At 30.1% G+C, this 23,255-nt stretch overlaps 1 protein-coding gene across 1 annotated transcript; it reads right to left on the bottom strand.

Annotated features, from left to right (window-relative positions):
* Positions 1-1,341: 1,341 nt before the first annotated feature.
* LOC134697001 (fibrillin-1-like) lies at positions 1,342-22,950 on the bottom strand. Its single transcript, XM_063558999.1, has 19 exons — positions 22,852-22,950; positions 21,133-21,159; positions 20,278-20,322; positions 18,814-18,840; positions 17,319-17,441; positions 15,588-15,716; positions 15,223-15,333; positions 13,179-13,307; positions 12,814-12,924; positions 10,770-10,898; positions 10,406-10,516; positions 9,014-9,139; positions 8,299-8,412; positions 7,565-7,678; positions 6,150-6,263; positions 5,313-5,384; positions 4,374-4,409; positions 3,317-3,355; positions 1,342-1,575 (listed from the first exon to the last, which is right to left on the bottom strand). Exons 1-19 carry the CDS (start codon positions 22,907-22,909, stop codon positions 1,550-1,552), a joined length of 1,641 nt encoding a protein of 546 aa, XP_063415069.1. The 5' UTR covers positions 22,910-22,950; the 3' UTR covers positions 1,342-1,549.
* Positions 22,951-23,255: the final 305 nt, after the last annotated feature.

Raw genomic sequence — 23,255 nt, 5'->3', positions numbered from 1 at the left:
AATACTCTGATGAACCAAGAAGGTTATCATATAACCTCCTTGGATGAACAGAAAACTACAGATTCCGGAAGCTGTACGCTAACATGCTGTTACTCTTGAACTATTAATATCCCTCTTCCCCCCCCCCCCCCCCCCAAAAAAAAAAAAATATACCATGAACCCTACATACAGCATCGCGACAATACGCTCCAAAAAAAAGTGTATGTCACATACTTTATTTTCAAGAAAATGGTTCTAGAGGGTACTTTATAATATTGAATATGCTATGAATTTCAAACGTTCTCACTGATTATGTGTTTTGAATAGATACGTTCTTTTTTATCATAAGGGTCTGGATAGAGGGTCATTCATTTATTAGTATTAAGTTTGTGTTACCAATATTTTTATTCTTCATATTTTAGCACCTCATCATTCTCTAATCTTTTCTTCTTCTTTTTTTGACTTTTATTCTGCAGTATTTATCCATTATTCTGGATTCCGTAAACCCCAATACAATCAAACCCTTCCTTATGGACACGTATTTTTAATTTAATTATAACAGTTGCAAAAACATGATATGTTCATTATCATTTTCTGCTTTAGTTGACTCGCTATCTTATAAATGAGCAACTTTTACGACGGACTCGAAAACGGCGACGTAATAATACAGTCACGACACTATAGCGATGTTAACGATGTCAACGATGTAAACAATATATAAGAGTTCAAACAATGTAAACGATGTTAACACGACATCGTGTTTACATTGTAAACATCGCGATGTTAACGATGTCAACGATGTAAACAATATATAAGAGTTCAAACAATGTAAACGATGTTGACACAATATCGTGTTTACATTGTATACATCGCAATGTTAACGATGTCAACGATGTAACAATATATAAGGGTTCAAACAATGTAAACGATGTTTACACGATATCGTTTTACATTGTAGATATCGCGATGTCGACAATATTGAATAAACATCCTGCACTGGACATGAATGTGATTGATATGACTAAACTCGATCAAAAAGCCATTCGTTTGTTGCTGTGTTATATATTTGTTTGTTTCGTTCATTATTTTGTACGTGAATTGTGCCGCTAATTTTCTCATTTCGCAGCCTTTGATTGCTTACTATATCATATGGGCCTTTCTCATTGCCGCACGGGTACCTTTAGTTTTGATATTCTGTGTCATTGAGTGCCTTGTTACATGAACATCGGTGAACCATTTTCAACAAATTTTTGGTTACAAGCTTGTTTTATATTGGGAGATGTTAAATTGTCATCTGATAAAATACATTCAATAGGACTCAAGCACATGCAATGCAAAATAACAAGAAAAATATTTATTTAAATAAAATTTTATTTCAATAGTAGAATTTGTGTTTCTTTATCTCTGGCCTAAAAGTTCCTCCTGATCTGAAAATTTCTCTATATTTTTGTTTTTTGTATCGTAAAACAAGGTAAAAACAAAAGAGAACAATCAAAATTTGTGAAAAGAGAATAATTTGAAATATCGAATCAAATAGTCGGAAAAAAGTACAGGATATATGTTAACATGACTAAGCCGTGTATCTACCATAGTCACCTGAAATATAAAGGAAACATGATTAAAATCTACCTACATAAATCATAAATACATAAATCATAAAAACATAAATCATAAATACATAAATATAAAATTAAAGATAAATCAAAATCATCTAACCATAAAATTTTTGATGATTAGTTTAAACATATTTATTTATAGTGGATTGGGAAACAAGTTTTACCACCTATATTAATTCCCTTTCAACTTTGCGAGTGCAAGTGCTGCCTTGTAGCGGCATTAGCCTACTCTTTTTCGAAATCTACAAGGGCGTCTTTAACGTGCAAGAGATATGGCTCTCTTTTAACACGGGTCAACAATTTATCGACCCCTTCCGATGGACTATCATCGTTTCCTGAAGACCATACTCGCAAATCGTGTCAAGGGAGAGCCGAAAATTGAGTTCCTGAAATTTTCATCTAGAACGGGAATCGAACCAGGAACCTATGTTTTAGTAGGTTTTGATGCTTACATTGAGATATCAGACAAAGCCACATAACTTACATTTATTTTAATATCGGACTAATATGTCATGCTTGTAATGATGTAAACGACAAATCATTCGAATATTAAAGTTGTTTTCCTATAACCAGAGAAAATCCGATCAATTATAGAATACACGTTCATGCAATAATAAAGAAAAAATATGTTGCAATAAGATGTAGCTTTAAAGTCTTTGGTATTATATTTAATGACATGTAAATAAATATTTTCTTCAAGACTTTGAACATCGAGTACCTATCAACTGGTTACCAGCGTAAAGATTTTTAACACACGCATGTCCTAAATCAAGTTCTTGGAATGGTAATAGTTGGTTTAATAATGTATGCATAAAAGTTCAGGTTTGTATTGAGAAATAAAGGCAACAGTAGTATACCGCTGTTCAAAACTCATAAATCCATGGACAAAAAACAAAATCGGGGCAACAAACCAAAACCGAGGGAAACGCAACACCGAAACGTAACAGCACACAAAAACGGACCAAGCAACAGACAATACACCACGATAATAACAAATATAACATCAAAACCAAATACATGAATATGGGATAGACAAGTACCGTGCCACGTCTTATCTCAAAAATAAGAGAAAACAGAAACGACTCAACGTTAAAATTCAACGCACACACAGAAACGAACAATATTATAAATTATTTAAAATAGAGGAAAACGCTACATATTATTCAATGTCTTTAATGTATAGGTTAAGTTGTAAGGAACATATGGATATTTTTTTTTTATAAAAGATACGCTGTCGTTACAGAGGTCTGAATAAAAGTATGTGTTTGTTATAATTGTAAAATTCATTTATATATACAAATCTAAGAGCAACGTATTTATCTGTGCTTGTATTAGACAATGGAAAAAAAGATCAACTTAATACAATGTGTATCGATTACATGCCGTAAGTACTAGTTTTAGAGGATTTATTTTTTAACCTGAAGACGGATCGTACTTCCGCTGATTTTTGAATTCGTGGTTTTGCAAACTAAGAATACAGTCATAAAAAATTGTAATTCGGTTTTTGAACGCATAAGGTACTGACTAATGTTATATGGTTACTTTTTTTCCCAAGAAATGTGAAGTATTTCTACTTTTATTATAGATGTTAAATATTTCTTACCAGGTTTTTTTTGTTTACAATATATTTTGGACGTGATTGATCATGGTTTGTCCTTTTACTTCTTAAAAAAATGTAACAATATTTAATCTTTATCACCAATAAGTCTTAACTTGCTTACCATTGCAGTAATAGGAATAACATGATTTGTACACATCAGCTGAAACAAAACATGACAGACGTATTAGATTGAAATCATTGCATAAAAATATAAGCAGAGCAAATATAAAAAATACAATTAAATGATAATAAATTATTCAATTGACACTATATGTAGCAAATATAGGAAAACTAATATTGCATATTTGACATGCATATAATATCAAGATGGTAAACATGTACACGACAACCACTTTAAGTTGAAAAACTTGTGTCTGATCCATTTGTCATTTTTAACAATAAAATATGTTTAAACTAATCATTTTCTATCATTTTGACTTTGTTATTTTGCAGGAGTTTTCTTCATTGAAATATAAAGATGTTCGTGTTGCTGCTGTATGACAACTTTGTTATGAATCAGCAGATCTCTTGGTGTTGTGACATTTGATTTTAAACGGTTTTGATGAGGCTTAATAAAAAAAGGCGCTTTGGTCGTGAAAGATTTCAAATTCTTTTAAATATCTTGCGAGTTAATCTTTTATAAAAATATGTAAAGAATAAAATTGAGAATGGAAATGGGGAATGTGTCAAAGAGACAACAACCCGACCAAAATAAAAAAATACAACAGCAGAAGGTCACCAACAGGTCTTCAATGTAGCGAGAAATTCCCGCACCCGGAGGCGTCCTTCAGCTGGCCCCTAAACAAATATATACTAGTTCAGTGATAATGAACGCCATACTAATTTCCAAATTGTACACAAGAAACTAAAATTTTAAATAATACAAGACTAACAAAGGCCAGAGGCTCCTGACTTGGGACAGGCGCAAAAATGCGGCGGGGTTTTGTTTACTGATTTGATTTTTGTTTTCTTTAACATCATCATTTTTAACATAATAGAGTACATTGAAAATGAAAATTGGATGTATGTTTCCGACTTGCCTTTTATAAATATCTTGTTTTGACCGTTTTGATAAAGTTAAACGAATTAGTGGTCAACGGAATTTTCAGAATAGTTTCCATTCACTACATTAATTGCCCTTCTCCCCCAACAAAAATATGATAAAATAAATGACTTACTTCCCTCTGTAAATTTCTCGCAGATATCTTTACATGCTACAAGATAAGAATATGTAAATTGAGATATGAGTTATCAATTCCCTGTTCACAATATAATGCATTCTAGATGATATTTTCAAAATCGTACACCAAATACGTTGTTAATGGCTTACACGTTCAAAACAATTGCAATTCAACCAATGACGTAAAGTTACTTTCATTTGGGTGTTCGAGATTTCCCAAATAATGCTTTAAGGCGAATTGCTCAAAAATACTAACATTTGATATGTTTCTTCTTCAGTGTATTCATATAATCGCCCACGTTAACAACTCAGAGCGTTGAAGCTGATCGTTATACGTTCTTTTCCAGAAAATAATGCTCAGGAATTCGTCGTTTCAGATTTTAATCCGCTCTTGGTAATATTGACAAAATCGAACACCAAAACCCTATCATTGGCTAACAACATTCAAAAAAAATAAATTCAACCAATGTTGTGACGTTGTTTCTTTTGTTTTTGTACAAACTATGAGATTTTCTATGGTCATTCAAATTCTGAAATGTCGAATCGAACTCCTATTAACGATTTATTTTAGAGGAGACCAAATTGTTTGTACGGCACTTTTCATAACCATAATTAAATAGTACCAATTTTTCTGCTTACAATGCGCATGTCGAGTAAATCACATCTTCTCTTTTACGTTCAGTGATACTCGATGCCAAATGATTTGAAAAAAAATATTCTTAATATGAAGTGCTTATAAAACCCAAATTGACAAAAGGTAAAGCAAAATGGCATGTGAAACGTTTTTATATGGAATATATTTTCTACATTTCAACTTTTATATGAATACGTTAATTCTAAACTGATCTGAAATAAGGAAATACAACTCTGTGTTATCAAATGTTGCAAGGACTTGTTTTATATATTTTTTATTGAAAAAATTATTGCCGATACTTACGATAGCATTTTCCAGTTTTAGTGTAACAGTATTCATTATAACTACACTTCACATGAGGACATTTCGCAGCAGCTGAAATATTATACATAATTGAAAATTACTTAAAGAAAAACATTTTTACTAATGCAAAATCGCCGATTGTACGATATGGGTTTAACTCATCAGTGATTGCCGTACGTTGACCTGTCATTTTAACTTTTACGCCATTTACTCTCCAGTAAAGAATTGCCGTTTTGTCAATCACATCACATCTTTTGTTTTAGTGTTTCTTAAAAAATTGATGTGAATAGTTTTTGATTAATAAGAACATTATAAATAACATGAAACAATTCAATATAATTAAGAGAAATGCATCTCTTTAATAAAAAAACCAAAACAAAAACGTTTATCCTATCAAGGGAACGATATAGATCTGTTTACAATACATAGCATTACGGAATGATTGGTTTATCTTGATATATACATTAGAAATTAATGCATAAAAAGTTTTGGTCTTAGCGGTACTCTTTGAATTTACGCATTTACGAACGTGACATTGTCGTCCGTAAAAAGGTTATACCTAAATAGTTATCAAAGGTACCAGGATTACAATTTAATACGCCAGACGCGCGTTTTGTCTACATATGACTCATCAGTGACGCTCATATCAACATATTTATCAAGCCAAAACAAGAACAAAGTTGAAGAGCATTGAGGATTCAAAATTCACAAAAAATTGTGCCAAATACAATGGTCTTGAAAAGCAAAAACTAAGAACAATTGAATATTAAATTGTTTTAAACATATACATCTTTATAAGGTACGTTACCGTTCAAAAATGTATAAAAACATTATTACCTTTACATGCGTTTTCATGGTAATAGTACCCCTGCTGACATTCACATTTGGGTCCATGCTCTGTATTTTTACAAACTTCGTTGTATTCACACTTGTAAGTTGCACATGTTGCCACTGTGAAATATAACAATAACGTTCACAGTGAAATGAGTTTTGATAAAACTTATTTTTTTTATTAATTGACCTTCATTGAATGAATCAGTAGTTTTTTCCTGAGACGTTTTTTTCACAGTGTCTAAAACTAGTATAAAGTAGTTGATAATTTGGTAAAAGTAAACTACTTCTGAAGAATATACTATAAGTCAAACACTGTGAAAATAAGGGGATGTGGTACGAGTACCAATAAGACCTATCCGTTTAGGACAAAAAAGACAAATATATTAAAAAAGACACGTATTTGTTTTTTAAATTGTACACTTAATATATCCTTTTTTCTTGCCCCTTGATCTTAAAGTAAAAAAAAACATACATAAATAACATCCTCATATGATTTAAGGCATCAAGGTTGTTTGATATATAACATACGAATGTTTCATATATCCATAAAAGACCAAAGGACTCAGACAACAATATTAGGTCACTGTATGCGGCCTTCATCAAAACCAAATCACTTATCAAAGAGAGAATTAATTCACAGAAAAGACTCGATTTAAAACCTGATTGGCTAAAATAATTCGGGACAGACAGGAACCATAGATGGAACCGGGTCTATACGATCGTGTTAAAGGCAAGAAGCAAATACACAAAGATATGAAATTAAATATGTTTGTAAGAGGTCTAAACTTACACTGTGACAATTATAAAACCATGCAAAATTAGAAAAGCCATAAAAATCAGTTTGAATATTTTGAATTGGCAGATTGGTTTTAAGAATACGTAGAGGCAAATAAGGTTTAAAAAAGTGCCCTTTTCATGGACCATGATGTACCCATATGACAAATGTCCTTACCAAAAACATATTTTCTAGGATTTTTTTATATATCTTTTAGATAAAGTAGAAATAATCTCATTCACACCAGAATATAGTGTTACCTGGTATTGAATAGTTTGCATAGTTTTTGTGAAGAGTGTGGTTCAAAGATCTTTCCGTTTTGAAGATCTCTTTTAATTCGTTATTTTTTTTATTTTACTGTTCACAATTTAGTATATAAGCGTAAAAATTGAGGCCAATTTAGGTTAAATTTGACAACTTTGTCTTTTTTTATTTAGCTCATTTATTTTTTCTCCTTTCAGCACATAGCAAATAAAGATGGACTGGTATTCGTGTATCAAAGGGGAAAATCAATGATAAATATATCCTATAGACTTTATACATTATATAATTAATTGTTATGTGTTAGTTTTTTAAATTGATATATGTTAAACTGTTCTGTTCATATTCCGTGGTAAAGGAGAAAGCATTGATAAAAAATTACCTTTACATTTATCTTCATGGTAGTAGTACCCCTTTTTACATTTACATTTGGGTCCGTAAGCTGTATCTATACAAACCTGGTTGTATTCACACGTATGAAATGCGCATGTTTTCACTAAAATAGAAATCGTATGCATACACATAGGGTTTTGTGTTTCGTTATTTCTCAAAGACATGTGGATTTCAAAAGGGTGTATTTTTGTTTCTAGTAGAGCTTACAATCAGACCGTTTACCGTTTGTTTTGGTTTCACATGAAATTAAATGTTCATTTCTGTTCAGAAAATTACATTTCTTGACGTTTATTTTTTGAAACATGTTTAAGCATTTCTATACACAGCCTAATGCTCAGCTGCATTTTGTACAATTTGTCGGAATGTTTCTATTTGTTGCGGTTCAACTTCGGCTGTTATTTGCGTAATGAATTATTTTGTTTCAAGCATCATATGTGAGTATATACGGACTAATGTGTGCGGTTTGTATCTTTAATCGTTTTTTTTTTTAATCCTTTTTTTTTTATACAAAAAAAAATTAAAAAAATTGCAGTATATAAAGTAAGTTGAGTTGAGACTTTATGTTTTGAATTCTCCTCTGAATTATTCTACTTTTGATTGATATTCTCTCTCGGCTATTGATACATTTTGTGTTAAGTTTTTGTTTTGTTTCCTTGATTTGTATCCACAGAAACTTTTTTTACTTTATTTTAACATAGGTTAACTAGTGTCACCTTAATTTACCTTCACATCCATTCACAGTATAATAATATCCCTTCACACATTCACATTTTGGTCCATTTCTTGTTTCTTTGCACTCTTCATGTTCACCACATTTGACATGCTTACATGTTTTCCCTGAAATATAGTTCGAAAGTTCGAACGTTAATTGCATTGTGATTTTATGTATCAATGACTTTAGAATAAAGATTGTACGTCACGTGACTCATATTGAGAATTCAACCTATAGTTACTGGTAACTACCGTTGTATAGTGATAGTCTTTCATAACTCGGTCTCATGAATGGAAACAATATAGAAACGCCTGCTAATCTAAAACAACATACTTCAAATCGCAGTAATTGACCAATAAGTGGACATTACTGTCACTCTTTCTTTGCAATTAATTTAGGAAAATCAATCCCTACTTAGCTGGATTTGGCAAAACTTTTAGGAATTTTGGTCCTCAATGCTCTTCAACTTCGTACTTTATTTGGCTGTTTTTTTTATTTTTTTTTTATTTTAACTTTTTTAGATTCGATTGTCACTAATGAGTCTTAAGTAGACGAAACGGGAGTCTGGTGTATAAACAATAAAATTAGTCCTGGTATCTATGATGAGTTTATTTATAGGTATTTATGTTTAAATATATTGGTGTAAAAAAAAGTCATCATGTTTCCTGGATTTGTATTTTTTTTTTTTAATTTTAGCATCCGTTAACTACTGTCGCCTTAATTTACCTATACACTCGTTGTTCACAGGGATTTGTCCTGTTGGACATTCTTTGCATTGATATGATCCTGGTAGGTTCTCACATATTTGATTCGGCTTACAATTAGCAGTATGTGTGGCACACTCGTCGATATCTATATGAATATAACAAAACACATGTTACGATATATTAAAATCAATTGAACACAAAATGAAAATGGTGAACAAATTACTTCAATTAAATACTTAAAATTTGTCAGTGTGCATTAATCTGGAATTTAACATAGTTATTCATATAACTTTTATTAAAATCCAAGCACATCAAAAATGAAAATAACCAATTACTTCAATTAAATACTTTTTATTGAAGAACATTCTTTCATTCATCCACATTTAGAAGAAGTATATTTTTGGAATTGCTTGCTTCCAGGAATCAATTCACTCGAAATCATTTCCGTATGTAAGTGGCCTAAGCGAGACCCTCTGGTTAAAATCAGGTGATCGGAATACGCATAGATCTGTCATTGAAATAAACTGTTATCTGATTGTATATGTTATACACGTGCTCAATATCTAGACTTCTCTGTTGATGGTTTAATATAAGGTGACAATTGATAAACTACGGTTTAATAACATTTTTGTACGAAAATTCAAATGATTATTTGTATCAAATTTTATTTCAATATCAACGCACTCATAATGTGTGTGAATGACACAAGCGGTTTAGCTCGAATAAACCATTAATTGCACGGAAATTGTAAGAAAAAAACGTATCTCTAGTTTCCCAGTTTGATTGATGTAATATTCTTTATATATCTATATATATATATTTATAGTTAGAATCCCGGCGAGGGAATAACAAAACATTTCCTAACGCAAATTGTCAGTTCTGACATTGTTAGGCTGATATTAGACGAATTATATATATATTCAAGTCTAAATTGAAAACTACGCTCAAACCTATGATTCCGTTGGATAAAAAGCGATTTTTTTTAAACGTGTGCATGTTAAACAAATTTCGTTGTAGATGGGTCTAATACAGTACAAACAACATTTTCTAAAAGACCAAAAAAGTGATAAAGTATATTCTAACAAAACGCATTTGACTAACAGGTCGAACAACTGATGTTCTTAAACTCTGCAGACTGCCATTGGCGATTGCCAAATAAATTAATCACAAGATGTCACAAAATGGATCTTAATTACAAATTTTATATTCAACAGAAAAACAATAGACGTGCAGCAAAGATGTTATACCACAAACATGAGGTGCCAAATTTTTTTGTTTACACATACATGTTCTCGAATTTGGAAACATCTTGTCTTAATATTATTTGGTTTCTCTTTGTGTCTTTGATTTGCATATTCTTGGTATATTAACGAAAGTTTAACATGGAGTAACTATTGTGACCTTTATTTACCTAAACATCCAATAACTGTAGAACGGTATCCCGGTTTACATTGACATGTTGGTCCATCTGCATTTACGCAAACTTCATTGACCTTACACTGAACATGGGCACATGTTTTCACTGAAATATAATTCGAACGTTAGATACTACAATTGCGTTTGAATACATTTTAACCACGTCACGTGACTTTCCACCCAAAAGTGGAAATAACTATTTATCTTTCGTTGAATAGGTTTGCAACTAATTTTGAAAACTTAATCTCTTATAGGTATTTATGTTGATACATATTGGTGGTAAAATATCATCATGTTTTCTGGATTTGTATATTTTTTAAAATTTTTAACATCCGTTAACTTCTGTGGCTTTAATTTACCTGTACACTTGTTGTTCACGGAGATTTGTCCTTGTGGACAATCCTTGCATTCAAATGATCCTTGTAGGTTCACACATGTTTGAAGATTCGAGTTACAATTAGCAGTATTTGTGGCACACTCGTCGATATCTATACGAATATAACAAAACACATATTACAATTAAAATCAATTGAACACAAAATGAAAATGGTGAATCAATTACTTCATTTAAATAATGAACATTTGACAGTGTACATTAATCTGGATTTCAACATAGTTCTTCACATAACTTTTATTAAAATTCGAGCACATCAAAAATGAAAAATAAATTTCAATTAATTTCTAGATTTAGAATTTTTTTTGGTTTTTTGCAACATTTCTTCCTAATTGTAACATATTGCAAACTTGAAATCTGAGGATTCTATTTATTGTTTTCTGTTTAAAACTCTAGTTTGAACAGAACGTGTATTAAAATCCAGAAAGAACATCCTTTAACCAATCAATAAAAACTGATCATAATTTTGTTTTATATTAGATTAAATAATCTTGACATATGTTGCGACAAAAAAATTATCATAGTTGTATAACCGACGGTCCGAAAAACATGTAACAGTTGAGAAGAAAATTTTCCAAGTTTCCAAATTAAACAAAAAAAAAAAACAAAAAAAAAAACATGGCATCCTACGGTCACCTCAGTTACATTTCAAATCAAAATAAAGATTACCTTAACTGAACCAATATTTACTTTCTCCAAATATATATATATATAAAATCGTAAGTCTTTTTGTTTGAAAACACTAATTTGTGTATATACATTGTGTTCAACTAAATAAATAAAATACGTGACTTTCTTTTAAACAGTGTCAATAGAAACAAAATGGTGTACACTCAAATAATAACACTTATAAATTGTATGGCAAAACTGTAAAAATACTAGTTCTTCTTGATGTCATTTGAAACCGCTAATTAAAAAGAAATGATGCATATGTTTTTTTTTGTTTTTTTTTTATCTAAATGGATAGTTTTCGTTATTTAACTTATGTGCATATACTTTTTATTGAAGAACATTCTTTAATTTATCTACATTTAGAATAGTATATTTTTAAAATTGCTTGCTTCCAGGAAGCAATTCACCTGAAATCATTTCCGTATGCAAGTGGCCTAAGCGAGACTCTCTCGTTAAAATCCGGTGATTGCAATACGCATAGATCTGTCTTTGAAATAAACTGTTATCTGATTGAACATGTAATCACGTGCTCAATATCCAGGCTTCTTTGTTGATTGTTTAATATAAGGTGACATTCGGTAATTTACGGTTTAATGACATTTTTTTACGAAAACTATAATGATTTTTTGTATCAAATTTTATTTATCACTAAGTTGCAGAAGTGTGAATGGCGGCGTTGTTGTTTTTGGACACGTATTGTTGCAATTAGTTTCCCAGTTTGACCGATGCAATATTCTATATATATCTATATAGTTTGAATCCCGGCGAGGGAATAACGAAACATTTCCTAACGCAAATTGACAGTTCTAACATTGTTAGGCTGATATAAGACGAATTATATATCTATATACAAGTCAAAATTGAAAACTACGTTTCAACCTATGATTGCATTGGATAAAAAACGCATTTTTTTACGTGTGCATGTTAAACAAATGTCGTTGTAGAAGGTTCTAAATACAGTACAAACAACATTTTCCAAAAGATCAAAAAAGTGATAAAGTATATTTTAACAAAATGCATTTGACTAACAGGTCGAACAACTGATGGTCTTATACTCTGTTGACTGTCATTGGCGATTGCCAAATAAATTGATCACAAGTGGTCACAAAATGGATCTTAATATGATTTTTTTACTGAACAGAAAACAATAAACTTGCAGCAAAGATGTTATACCACAAACATGAGATGCCAAATTTTTTTGTTTACACATACATGTTCTCAAATTTGGAAACATCTTGTCTTAATATTATTTAGTTTCTCTTTGTGTCTTTGATTTGCATATTCTTGGTATATTAACGAAAGTTTAACATGAAGTAAATATTGTAACCTTTATTTACCTATACATCCAATAACTGTAGAACGGTATCCCGGTTTACATTGACATGTTGGTCCATCTGCATTTACGCAAACTTCATTGACCTTACACTGGACATGGGCACATGTTTTCACTGAAATATAATTCGAACGTTAGATACTACAATTGCGTTTGAATAAATTTAAACCACGTCATGTGACTTTCCACCCAAAAGTGGAAATAACTATTTATCTTTCTTTGAATAGGTTTGCAACTAATTTGAAAAACTTAATCTCTAATAGGTATTTATGTTGATATATATTGGAGGTAAAAAAATCATCATGTTTTCTGGATTTGTATATTTTTTTTAAATTTTAACATCCGTTAACTACTGTGGCTTTAATTTACCTGTACACTTGTTGTTCACGGAGATTTGTCCTTGTGGACAATCCTTGCATTCAAATGATCCTTGTAGGTTCACACATGTTTGAAGATTCGAGTTACAATTAGCAGTATTTGTGGCACACTCGTCGATATCTATACGAATATAACAAAACACATATTACAATTAAAATCAATTGAACACAAAATGAAAATGGTGAATCAATTACTTCATTTAAATAATGAACATTTGACAGTGTACATTAATCTGGATTTCAACATAGTTCTTCACATAACTTTTATTAAAATTCGAGCACATCAAAAATGAAAAATAAATTTCAATTAATTTCTAGATTTAGAATTTTTTTTTTTTTTTTTGCAACATTTCTTCCTAATTGTAACATATTGCAAACTTGAAATCTGAGGATTCTATTTATTGTTTTCTGTTTAAAACTCTAGTTTGAACAGAACGTGTATTAAACTCCAGAAAGAACATCCTTTAACCAATCAATAAAAACTGATCATAATTTTTTTTTATATTAGATTAAATAATCTTGACATATGTTGCGACAAAAAAATTATCATAGTTGTATAACCGACGGTCCGAAAAACATGTAACAGTTGAGAAGAAAATTTTCCAAGTTTCCAAATTAAACAAAAAAAAAAACAAAAAAAAAAAACATGGCATCCTACGGTCACCTCAGTTACATTTCAAATCAAAATAAAGATTACCTTAACTGAACCAATATTTACTTTCTCCAAATATATATATATATAAAATCGTAAGTCTTTTTGTTTGAAAACACTAATTTGTGTATATACATTGTGTTCAACTAAATAAATAAAATACGTGACTTTCTTTTAAACAGTGTCAATAGAAACAAAATGGTGTACACTCAAATAATAACACTTATAAATTGTATGGCAAAACTGTAAAAATACTAGTTCTTCTTGATGTCATTTGAAACCGCTAATTAAAAAGAAATGATGCATATGTTTTTTTATTTTTTTTTTTATCTAAATGGATAGTTTTCGTTATTTAACTTATGTGCATATACTTTTTATTGAAGAACATTCTTTAATTTATCTACATTTAGAATAGTATATTTTTAAAATTGCTTGCTTCCAGGAAGCAATTCACCTGAAATCATTTCCGTATGCAAGTGGCCTAAGCGAGACTCTCTCGTTAAAATCCGGTGATTGCAATACGCATAGATCTGTCTTTGTAATAAACTGTTATCTGATTGAACATGTAATCACGTGCTCAATATCCAGGCTTCTTTGTTGATTGTTTAATATAAGGTGACATTCGGTAATTTACGGTTTAATGACATTTTTTTACGAAAACTATAATGATTTTTTGTATCAAATTTTATTTATCACTAAGTTGCAGAAGTGTGAATGGCGGCGTTGTTGTTTTTGGACGAGTATTGTTGCAATTAGTTTCCCAGTTTGACCGATGCAATATTCTATATATATCTATATAGTTTGAATCCCGGCGAGGGAATAACGAAACATTTCCTAACGCAAATTGACAGTTCTAACATTGTTAGGCTGATATAAGACGAATTATATATCTATATACAAGTCAAAATTGAAAACTACGTTTCAACCTATGATTGCATTGGATAAAAAGCGCATTTTTTTACGTGTGCATGTTAAACAAATGTCGTTGTAGAAGGTTCTAAATACAGTACAAACAACATTTTCCAAAAGATCAAAAAAGTGATAAAGTATATTTTAACAAAATGCATTTGACTAACAGGTCGAACAACTGATGGTCTTATACTCTGTTGACTGTCATTGGCGATTGCCAAATAAATTGATCACAAGTGGTCACAAAATGGATCTTAATATGATTTTTTTACTGAACAGAAAACAATAAACTTGCAGCAAAGATGTTATACCACAAACATGAGATGCCAAATTTTTTTGTTTACACATACATGTTCTCGAATTTGGAAACATCTTGTCTTAATATTATTTAGTTTCTCTTTGTGTCTTTGATTTGCATATTCTTGGTATATTAACGAAAGTTTAACATGAAGTAAATATTGTAACCTTTATTTACCTATACATCCAATAACTGTAGAACGGTATCCCGGTTTACATTGACATGTTGGTCCATCTGCATTTACGCAAACTTCATTGACCTTACACTGGACATGGGCACATGTTTTCACTGAAATATAATTCGAACGTTAGATACTACAATTGCGTTTGAATACATTTTAACCACGTCATGTGACTTTCCACCCAAAAGTGGAAATAACTATTTATCTTTCTTTGAATAGGTTTGCAACTAATTTGAAAAACTTAATCTCTAATAGGTATTTATGTTGATATATATTGGAGGTAAAAAAATCATCATGTTTTCTGGATTTGTATATTTTTTTTAAATTTTAACATCCGTTAACTACTGTGGCTTTAATTTACCTGTACACTTGTTGTTCACGGAGATTTGTCCTTGTGGACAATCCTTGCATTCAAATGATCCTTGTAGGTTCACACATGTTTGAAGATTCGAGTTACAATTAGCAGTATTTGTGGCACACTCGTCGATATCTATACGAATATAACAAAACACATATTACAATTAAAATCAATTGAACACAAAATGAAAATGGTGAATCAATTACTTCATTTAAATAATGAACATTTGACAGTGTACATTAATCTGGAATTCAACATAGTTCTTCATATAACTTTTTTTAAATAATATCCGAGCACATTTAAATAAAAAATAAATTTTAATTAATTTCAAGATTTAGAATAAAATATTTTTCCCCACATTTCTTCTTAATTATAACATATTGAGAACTTGAAATCTCAGGATCCCATTTATTGTTTTTTGTTTAAAATTCTAGTTTCAACAGAACGTGTATTAAACTCTAGAAAGAACTTCCTTTTACCAATCAATACAAACTGATTATATATTTTTTTTATTTTAGATTAAATAATCTTGACTTAATATATCACATTAAAATAATCACAGTTGTATAAACGAATGTCCGAAATACATGTAACAGTTGACAAGAAAATGTTCCCAAAACAGAACAAAACAAAACCGTGGCATTCTCTGGTGACCCTCAGTTAAATTTCTAAACAAATTGGTAACTTATGTTAACTGAACCATTGAATTACTTACTCCAAATATATATATTGAGAGATGCACACGCCTGATGAAGCTAATTTGTTTAGCTAAATATTGCGTATTTCTATTTAACATCTAATAGAACTTTTTAATGTATCAATTAGTGTGTTTTAGTTATATCCTTATACATCAATATAATTTTAATTCAGTAACTGTATCAGTTTATTTTCACAAACTGATCCACGCTTAATTAGATTGGATGTTGATTGTTGCTATTTTAGACATTATATATATATATATATATATAAATATATAAAATCGTAATTTTTTTTGTTTGAAAACACTAGTTTGTGTATTTTCGTTGTGTTCAACAAAACAGATGAAATACGTGAGTTTCTTTTGAACAGTGTCAATAGAAGAAAAAATGGTGTACACTCGAATAATAATATCTATAACATTAAAAGAAAAACTGAAAAAATACTAGTTTTTCTTAATGTCAAATGAAAGCGCAAATTAAAAAGAATTGATGCATTTGTTATTCTATAACTAAAGGGATAGTTTTCGTTATAAATCTTATGTACGTTTACTGTTTATGGAATAAAATTCTTAAAATTGTCCACATTTAGAAGAAGTATATTTTTCCGAAATCATTTCCGTATGCCAGTGACCTAAGCGCGACCCTTCTCGTTAAAACCCGGTGATCGCAATACGCATAGATCTGTCATTAGAATAAACTGTTATCTGATTGTACATGTATATGAGTTTGACTGTCCCTTTGGTATCTTTCGTCCCTCTTTTATACATGTGTTCAATATCAATGTTTTTTTGTTGATTGTTTACTATAAGGTGACGACTGGTAAACTACGGTTTAAAGACAATTAATTGGCTGCCATATTTGTTAAATCATGACAGACAGAGAAAAATATAATTGACGATTATACGATATTTTTTCGTAATAAATGATAAAATATTCCACAGAAAACTAGGTTCATGATATATACATGCATTGGTTTAAGAATAAGATAAACATTATCTTTTCCTATGACTTTAAACAGAAATTTAAATGTATTTACCTACGCATTTGCCATCTTTTTTCTCGAAACCATTTTTACAGTCACAAACTCTCCCATTATCAGTATCTCTACACTGTTCAGTTGCTTGATTGCAGCCATCTGGTTTGTCTTCACATCTTGGCGCTGTAGTAAGTATAAAAGACTATTGTATTTCCTTCGTATTTAAGTGTTGTGCGATTATAAGTAGTTATCAAAGGTACCAGGATTATAATTTAGTACGCCAGACGCGCGTATACGCAGTTTACATTGCAATTCTTTTTACGGGCGTACAAACACGTGATCAGTTTTTAATATTTAAAAAAAAAACAAAAAAAAACGATAACGCAGAAAAAGGTAGAAAGCATGTCCCCTATTCATAATTGACATCTAATACACGCATTGTTGTGTCTGTCCTAAGTTACTTTGTTAGCCTGTTTAATGTTTTTCATTTATATGCTAAGAAGTTTCACGTGACGTTCTTTTTAGCTGGTCTAGTAGAAACTTTCTTTGGGTCAAGTTGAAGCCTGACTCCGGATGCGGTATTGAGCCACTTTTTTGAAGACTCATTGAGGTCCTTTTGATATTTTCTACTCTTTGATCGGTTGGTTGTCTCTTTGACACATTTTCCATTTCCAATCCTAAATTTATTTGGTTACAGAATCGCTACAGAAGTAGTTACCTGTTGGTCACCGAACAAAATTCCACAAATAAAAAAAAAATATATATCACACACGGTCGAGATGAAGTCATACCAGGCCAATGCAATAATGACAAATGATTAGATTTATGAGGAGGACCATATGTTTTATATGTGGAATAAAAAAAGTACTAAACAAATAAATGAGCTATTTGATCTGAATTTTAATGTGCGTATTGTTATGCGTTTACTTTTCTACATGGGCTAGATGTATAGGGGGAGGGTTGAGATCTCATAAACATGTTTAACCCCAACGTAATTGTGCTCCTGTCTCAAGTCAGGAGCTTCTGGCCTTTGTAAGTCTTGTATGATTTTTACTTTTAGTTTTTTGTGTATAATTTGGAGTTACGAGTTTCTCGCTACATTGAAGACCCATTGATGGCTTTCGGCTGTTGTCTGCTCTATGGTCGGGTTGTTGTAGCTTTGACACATTCTCCATTTCCTTTTTCAATTTTATATTTCATAAATCACTATAAATACCCAACAGTAAATTATATTTTTTCATCATGTTAAACTGAAAAAACTCAAATAGCGTGCCTTATCGAGTCAGTTTTATTCATAAAAATACGAAAATGCACCAAGGGACTTATTGCAATAACAGTTTACAACTATAGGTCATCGTACGGTCATCGTCTAAACATTGCCGTAATCAAAAATACTATCTTTCAAATGAAATTTGATAAGAAAGTGTTAACAGTGCACCCATTGACTCTGAATGCTTCGATGATGTAGATGAGTCACAAGGATATTTAACTAGTATTATAATTTTACATTATAGTTAAAGATTTGCCTTATATTGATATTAACTAATTGTCTTACCTTCACATTTCTTGCAGTCATCCAAAACTACAAAAAAAAGTTGAATAAGGATAACATGTGCTAAAAAAAATAGCCAAACGTTGGATTTTCTGTTATAAATATTAATGGGAGTAGTGTATACTAGTTCAAAGATAAAAATGAAAAGGAATATTGATTTAAAAATCTAGTCCTTAAAAAAAAAAATCTTTATTGCTTAAAAACTAATTTTAACCTAGAAGTTTCAACAAATTAGCCTTGATCGGGAAAGTTAAATTCAGAAAATTTGAAAACCGAAGTCGTTTGCATTTGTCGAAAAGCTTTTGGAACATACAATGAATACTAGTTTGACGATTTGATTGAATGTTATCTTCTTTTCCGTACAAATATTATTTCATTGGAAGCAGGGTGGAAAATATATTTCATGCAAAATTAATACACAAATGTAGTCCGTCAAAAGCTGATTTATACAGAGTTAATTCAGTAAATGACCGTAGATGTAAATGTAGATGTCAATTGGAAGATTCGAATATTTTTGTCCTTAAACTATCCACTCTACATAAGGGAGTAGGTTCAGAAAGACCTCTTTTTGGCCCCAACATAAAGCAGTTTTACAAAATTATTAAAATACAAACTTTTAGCTATTTATTGGAAAATAGAATACTTCTGCTACATAAATATGGGCAGGTTTTTTTACAATAAAATGCTTATATATCGGATTCTGGCTTCATTAAGTCACAGAAATCTTTACAATTTTAGAATTTTAGTTAAATTTTAGACGGTTTCCTCTGAAATGGAAGGGGCCGCATGCGTGTTCATTCTTAATATTTAAATGTTAGTTGTATTTGATGATAATATATAACATATATGAAGGTTGAGAGTGAACACGAATGACTTAATCAGTTCAAATATTTCACAGAAACTAGTTGAATGGACTTAAAAAGCCACTTAAGTGTTTAAAAAGTGTCCATAATCTTTCATCAATATGTACCTGAAATTTAGGGCTAAAAACGGCCCTAACCTGACCTACTCCTTTAAGAAATCACTTCTTTAAAAACATTCAACACTCAGTTACCATAGAACATTTTATGGAAGAAACGAAATTAGTATTGAACAAAACACACTCAGAAATATATATAAATATACACGCAATACAAACAGATTCTTTGATTAATATTGCTGAATGTTAAAGTATTCAACTGTCACTGTTTAATCATAAGATATTTATTGTACCTAATTTCCATATTGTACGGAATTAAATAATTGCTGTCATCTTGAAATTTTGTAAATTGTACTTATTTAGAGAGGATTATTTTAAGTTGTTATAACTTGTATCAACTCGTATTGTATATTTAGACAATAAAATATATGTTAACAAAATCATTTTCATTGCTAGTTAAACATCCCTCAAATTCCACGTAATTTTTTAACATCGAAAACATTAAACGTATAAAAACATGGAAACTTTATTTGTTAAAAAATACGTACCATCACAATCCCAGAGACAGTTCTCGTATCTGAGAGGATTAGAACCTGATAAAAATAAAATAGCATACATTATTCATATTTTTATAGACACACACTCGATCAAAGAAATTCTATTGAAACATTTAAATGCAAAAACACTGTTTAAATTGTAAACACTTCTGTAAATAAAAATGTTTACGATCACAAAATTTCGAAACAAGTTGGAAAAATTATTTAAAAAAAAATATAGCAAGTTGAACATAGGTAAAATAATGATACCGTATAAACCGGAAGTTCAAACGTCATAACTCTATTGCAAAGATACCCTCGATATGGTTAAGGGTTATCGGCTATGCACTATGTTTCACCTGCTATATGAATTTACACAATAACATATCGCGCAGTGAGTTTTGACACCAACACATAGAACCGATCTTCTATATATGTTTTGATAAAAAGTCAAGCATTTTTTTTTTATTTATCATCGGTGATTTTTAGTTTTGACACTATTGTTTCACATAGTTAGATTTGTTTCGACCTTAAATAAAGAATATGTGTTTTATATCTTTATTTTGTAATAAAAACCATAACCTCAACCCGAATTACAAAGGAGACAACTCTGTGAACAATTGCCTTCGTCCATTGATCTGGTTCGGACCGGAAGGACAACTAGAAAAATAGTCTTCAAAATTATGTCAAAACCCCCTTCAAAATTGTGTATTTCTTAAATGTATTCTGAATTGTAGAATTTCTGAAACTTTGGTTTAAGACAAAAAAGTATAACAAAATATTTTGAAAAAAAAAAATGTAATTATTATCATTTTATATGACAATGACGTACAAAGTGAAAATAGAAAAAAATCGTTATAAACTTACTCAGATGTTTGCACAATGTTTCACAATCTGAAAAGAAAAACGTAAATGTTATGTAAGTAAAGATACAGAAGGCATTGTTTGAATACAGTGGCATGAAATTATATACAAATTATGTAAATGTTCTGTAAGCAAGGATTTATAGATAGAAGAAGATGTGATATGAGTGTCAATGAGACAACTCTCTATACAAGTCGCAATTTGTAAAGGAAAACCATTATAGGACATAGAACGGTCTTGATAAAGACTGCATTGTTTAAATACAGGGGTATTCTGATTTGTCCTTTATTTGGTTATCAAATTGAATTCAAAAAATATATCAAACGATTTTTAAATAAAAAGTTTAAAAGGTTATTAAGTTAATTATAACGAATTTAGTTAATTAATTTATCAAAGACACCAGACTTAAAAACACCCTTACAAAGAAAGAGATAATGAAAAATAATTAGAATACTTCAACTTAAAACGGACTAGCACAATTTTGTTGGATAAGATAATCTTGTTTTCTTATGTGTTCAGTACCCAGAAGAATATAAACGGACTTACTTCCCATAAGATTACAAAGTAAATTAAAAAGTGTACAAAATACCGAAACCGCACATGGTAAATGACAATAAAAAATGTTAGAAATGAATTAAAGAACAGAAATATTTAATATGTAAAACTCAATCACTTCATGATGACGACTGAAACATTTGGAATTAAAGTAATTAGTTTAGCCTTGCTACATCATAACACTGCGAGGGTAGTTACGTATATTTAAGGTACATGGGGATCAAAATTTATATCCATAGAACTTGTCCATAATTTGTCAAATTGTACCTTGTTATTACGCTACATGTTGTGTGCACAATTGACAGATTTTGTATAGACTATGCATGATAAACCCAATTTTGTGTCATAAAACAAAAACTTTAGTCTTTTAAGATAAAAAGAAAAAAACATGTAGCTTTAATAATATGCTTTTAGATTAGAAATAAAAATTGGATAACCGAACTCGTGTTCTTGCTAAAAAATAAGATTGGTTAATTTCCAAAGCATGTAATTGTAAAATTTGCTGTATCTGAATTATCTTCCTTACATTGAGTTATCTACCTTTATTTTGCAAGGTTGAAACAAAATGATAAAACAGAAAATATCGATAATTTTTTTAAACGTATCTATAAATATGATAAAAACATATCATTTTCTGTACTGACATGAAAAGACTTACACATGAGTTAACATTTACTCTCGAAATTTGCACACTTTATTAAAGATCTAGACCGAAGGTTACCTGGTAGTTCCAAATCCAAGATGGCGGAAGACACCTATCTACCTTAATAAAGTTAATTGTATCCATTTATCGGCAAAACCGTAAAGAATCTTCCTATTTTAATGGGCAACATTAACACCATAAGCCGGAATAAACTTTATTTAATTTTTACTATATCAAAAGTTGGGAAGAAGAAAATGAAATCAGTCCGTTTAAAAGATTTTGTTTTAATTAAATAAATTATATCAAGTTCGCCTGTTTTGGAAGTTACTTGTAGTAATTGATGTATGTTTATTTTATTAAACAGTTTAAGACGATTATGTGGAGGATCGAATATTCATAAAATCTCAAACTCAAGGCGATATCAATTTTTTTTGAAAATATCATTTATTTCTTTACGATTAGACATGTCTTAATAAAATGTTTGTGCATTAATCATAAGTTTACATATCAGTCAGTATACTTACTGGTAGTAGCTGAAACTTGGCTCAAAAGAACAACTGCTATAACACCTCCGAACAACATTGTTCTGTTAATTTTCTGAACAGATTGAAAATTCTATGGCGCAACAGTGAATTATACCACCTCGCTACAAAATTAACCAATCACATTTAAAAAACAATATCACGTGATCATATACCTACACGTAAATTACGCAACAATTAAGAAACAAAATATGCAAAAGTACCAGATGGCTTCGACAAGAAAACAAAATTTTGTGTAAATTTACGAAAAACCATGTAGCGTTTTAGCATCTGTTGGTTATACTTGTTAATTCAATATAGATTTGCGTTTCGATTTTTATGTTTTAATATTTCTATACTTTCCTAAAATCTTATTAAGATGTTTTATTATTAAATGAAAACTAACA

The sequence above is a fragment of the Mytilus trossulus genome, chromosome 14 (assembly GCF_036588685.1).
Source record: "Mytilus trossulus isolate FHL-02 chromosome 14, PNRI_Mtr1.1.1.hap1, whole genome shotgun sequence".
Taxonomy (NCBI): Eukaryota; Metazoa; Mollusca; class Bivalvia; order Mytilida; family Mytilidae; genus Mytilus; species Mytilus trossulus.
The sequence above is the reverse complement of the archived record's forward strand: the minus strand, read 5'-3'. Positions and strand labels throughout refer to the sequence as shown.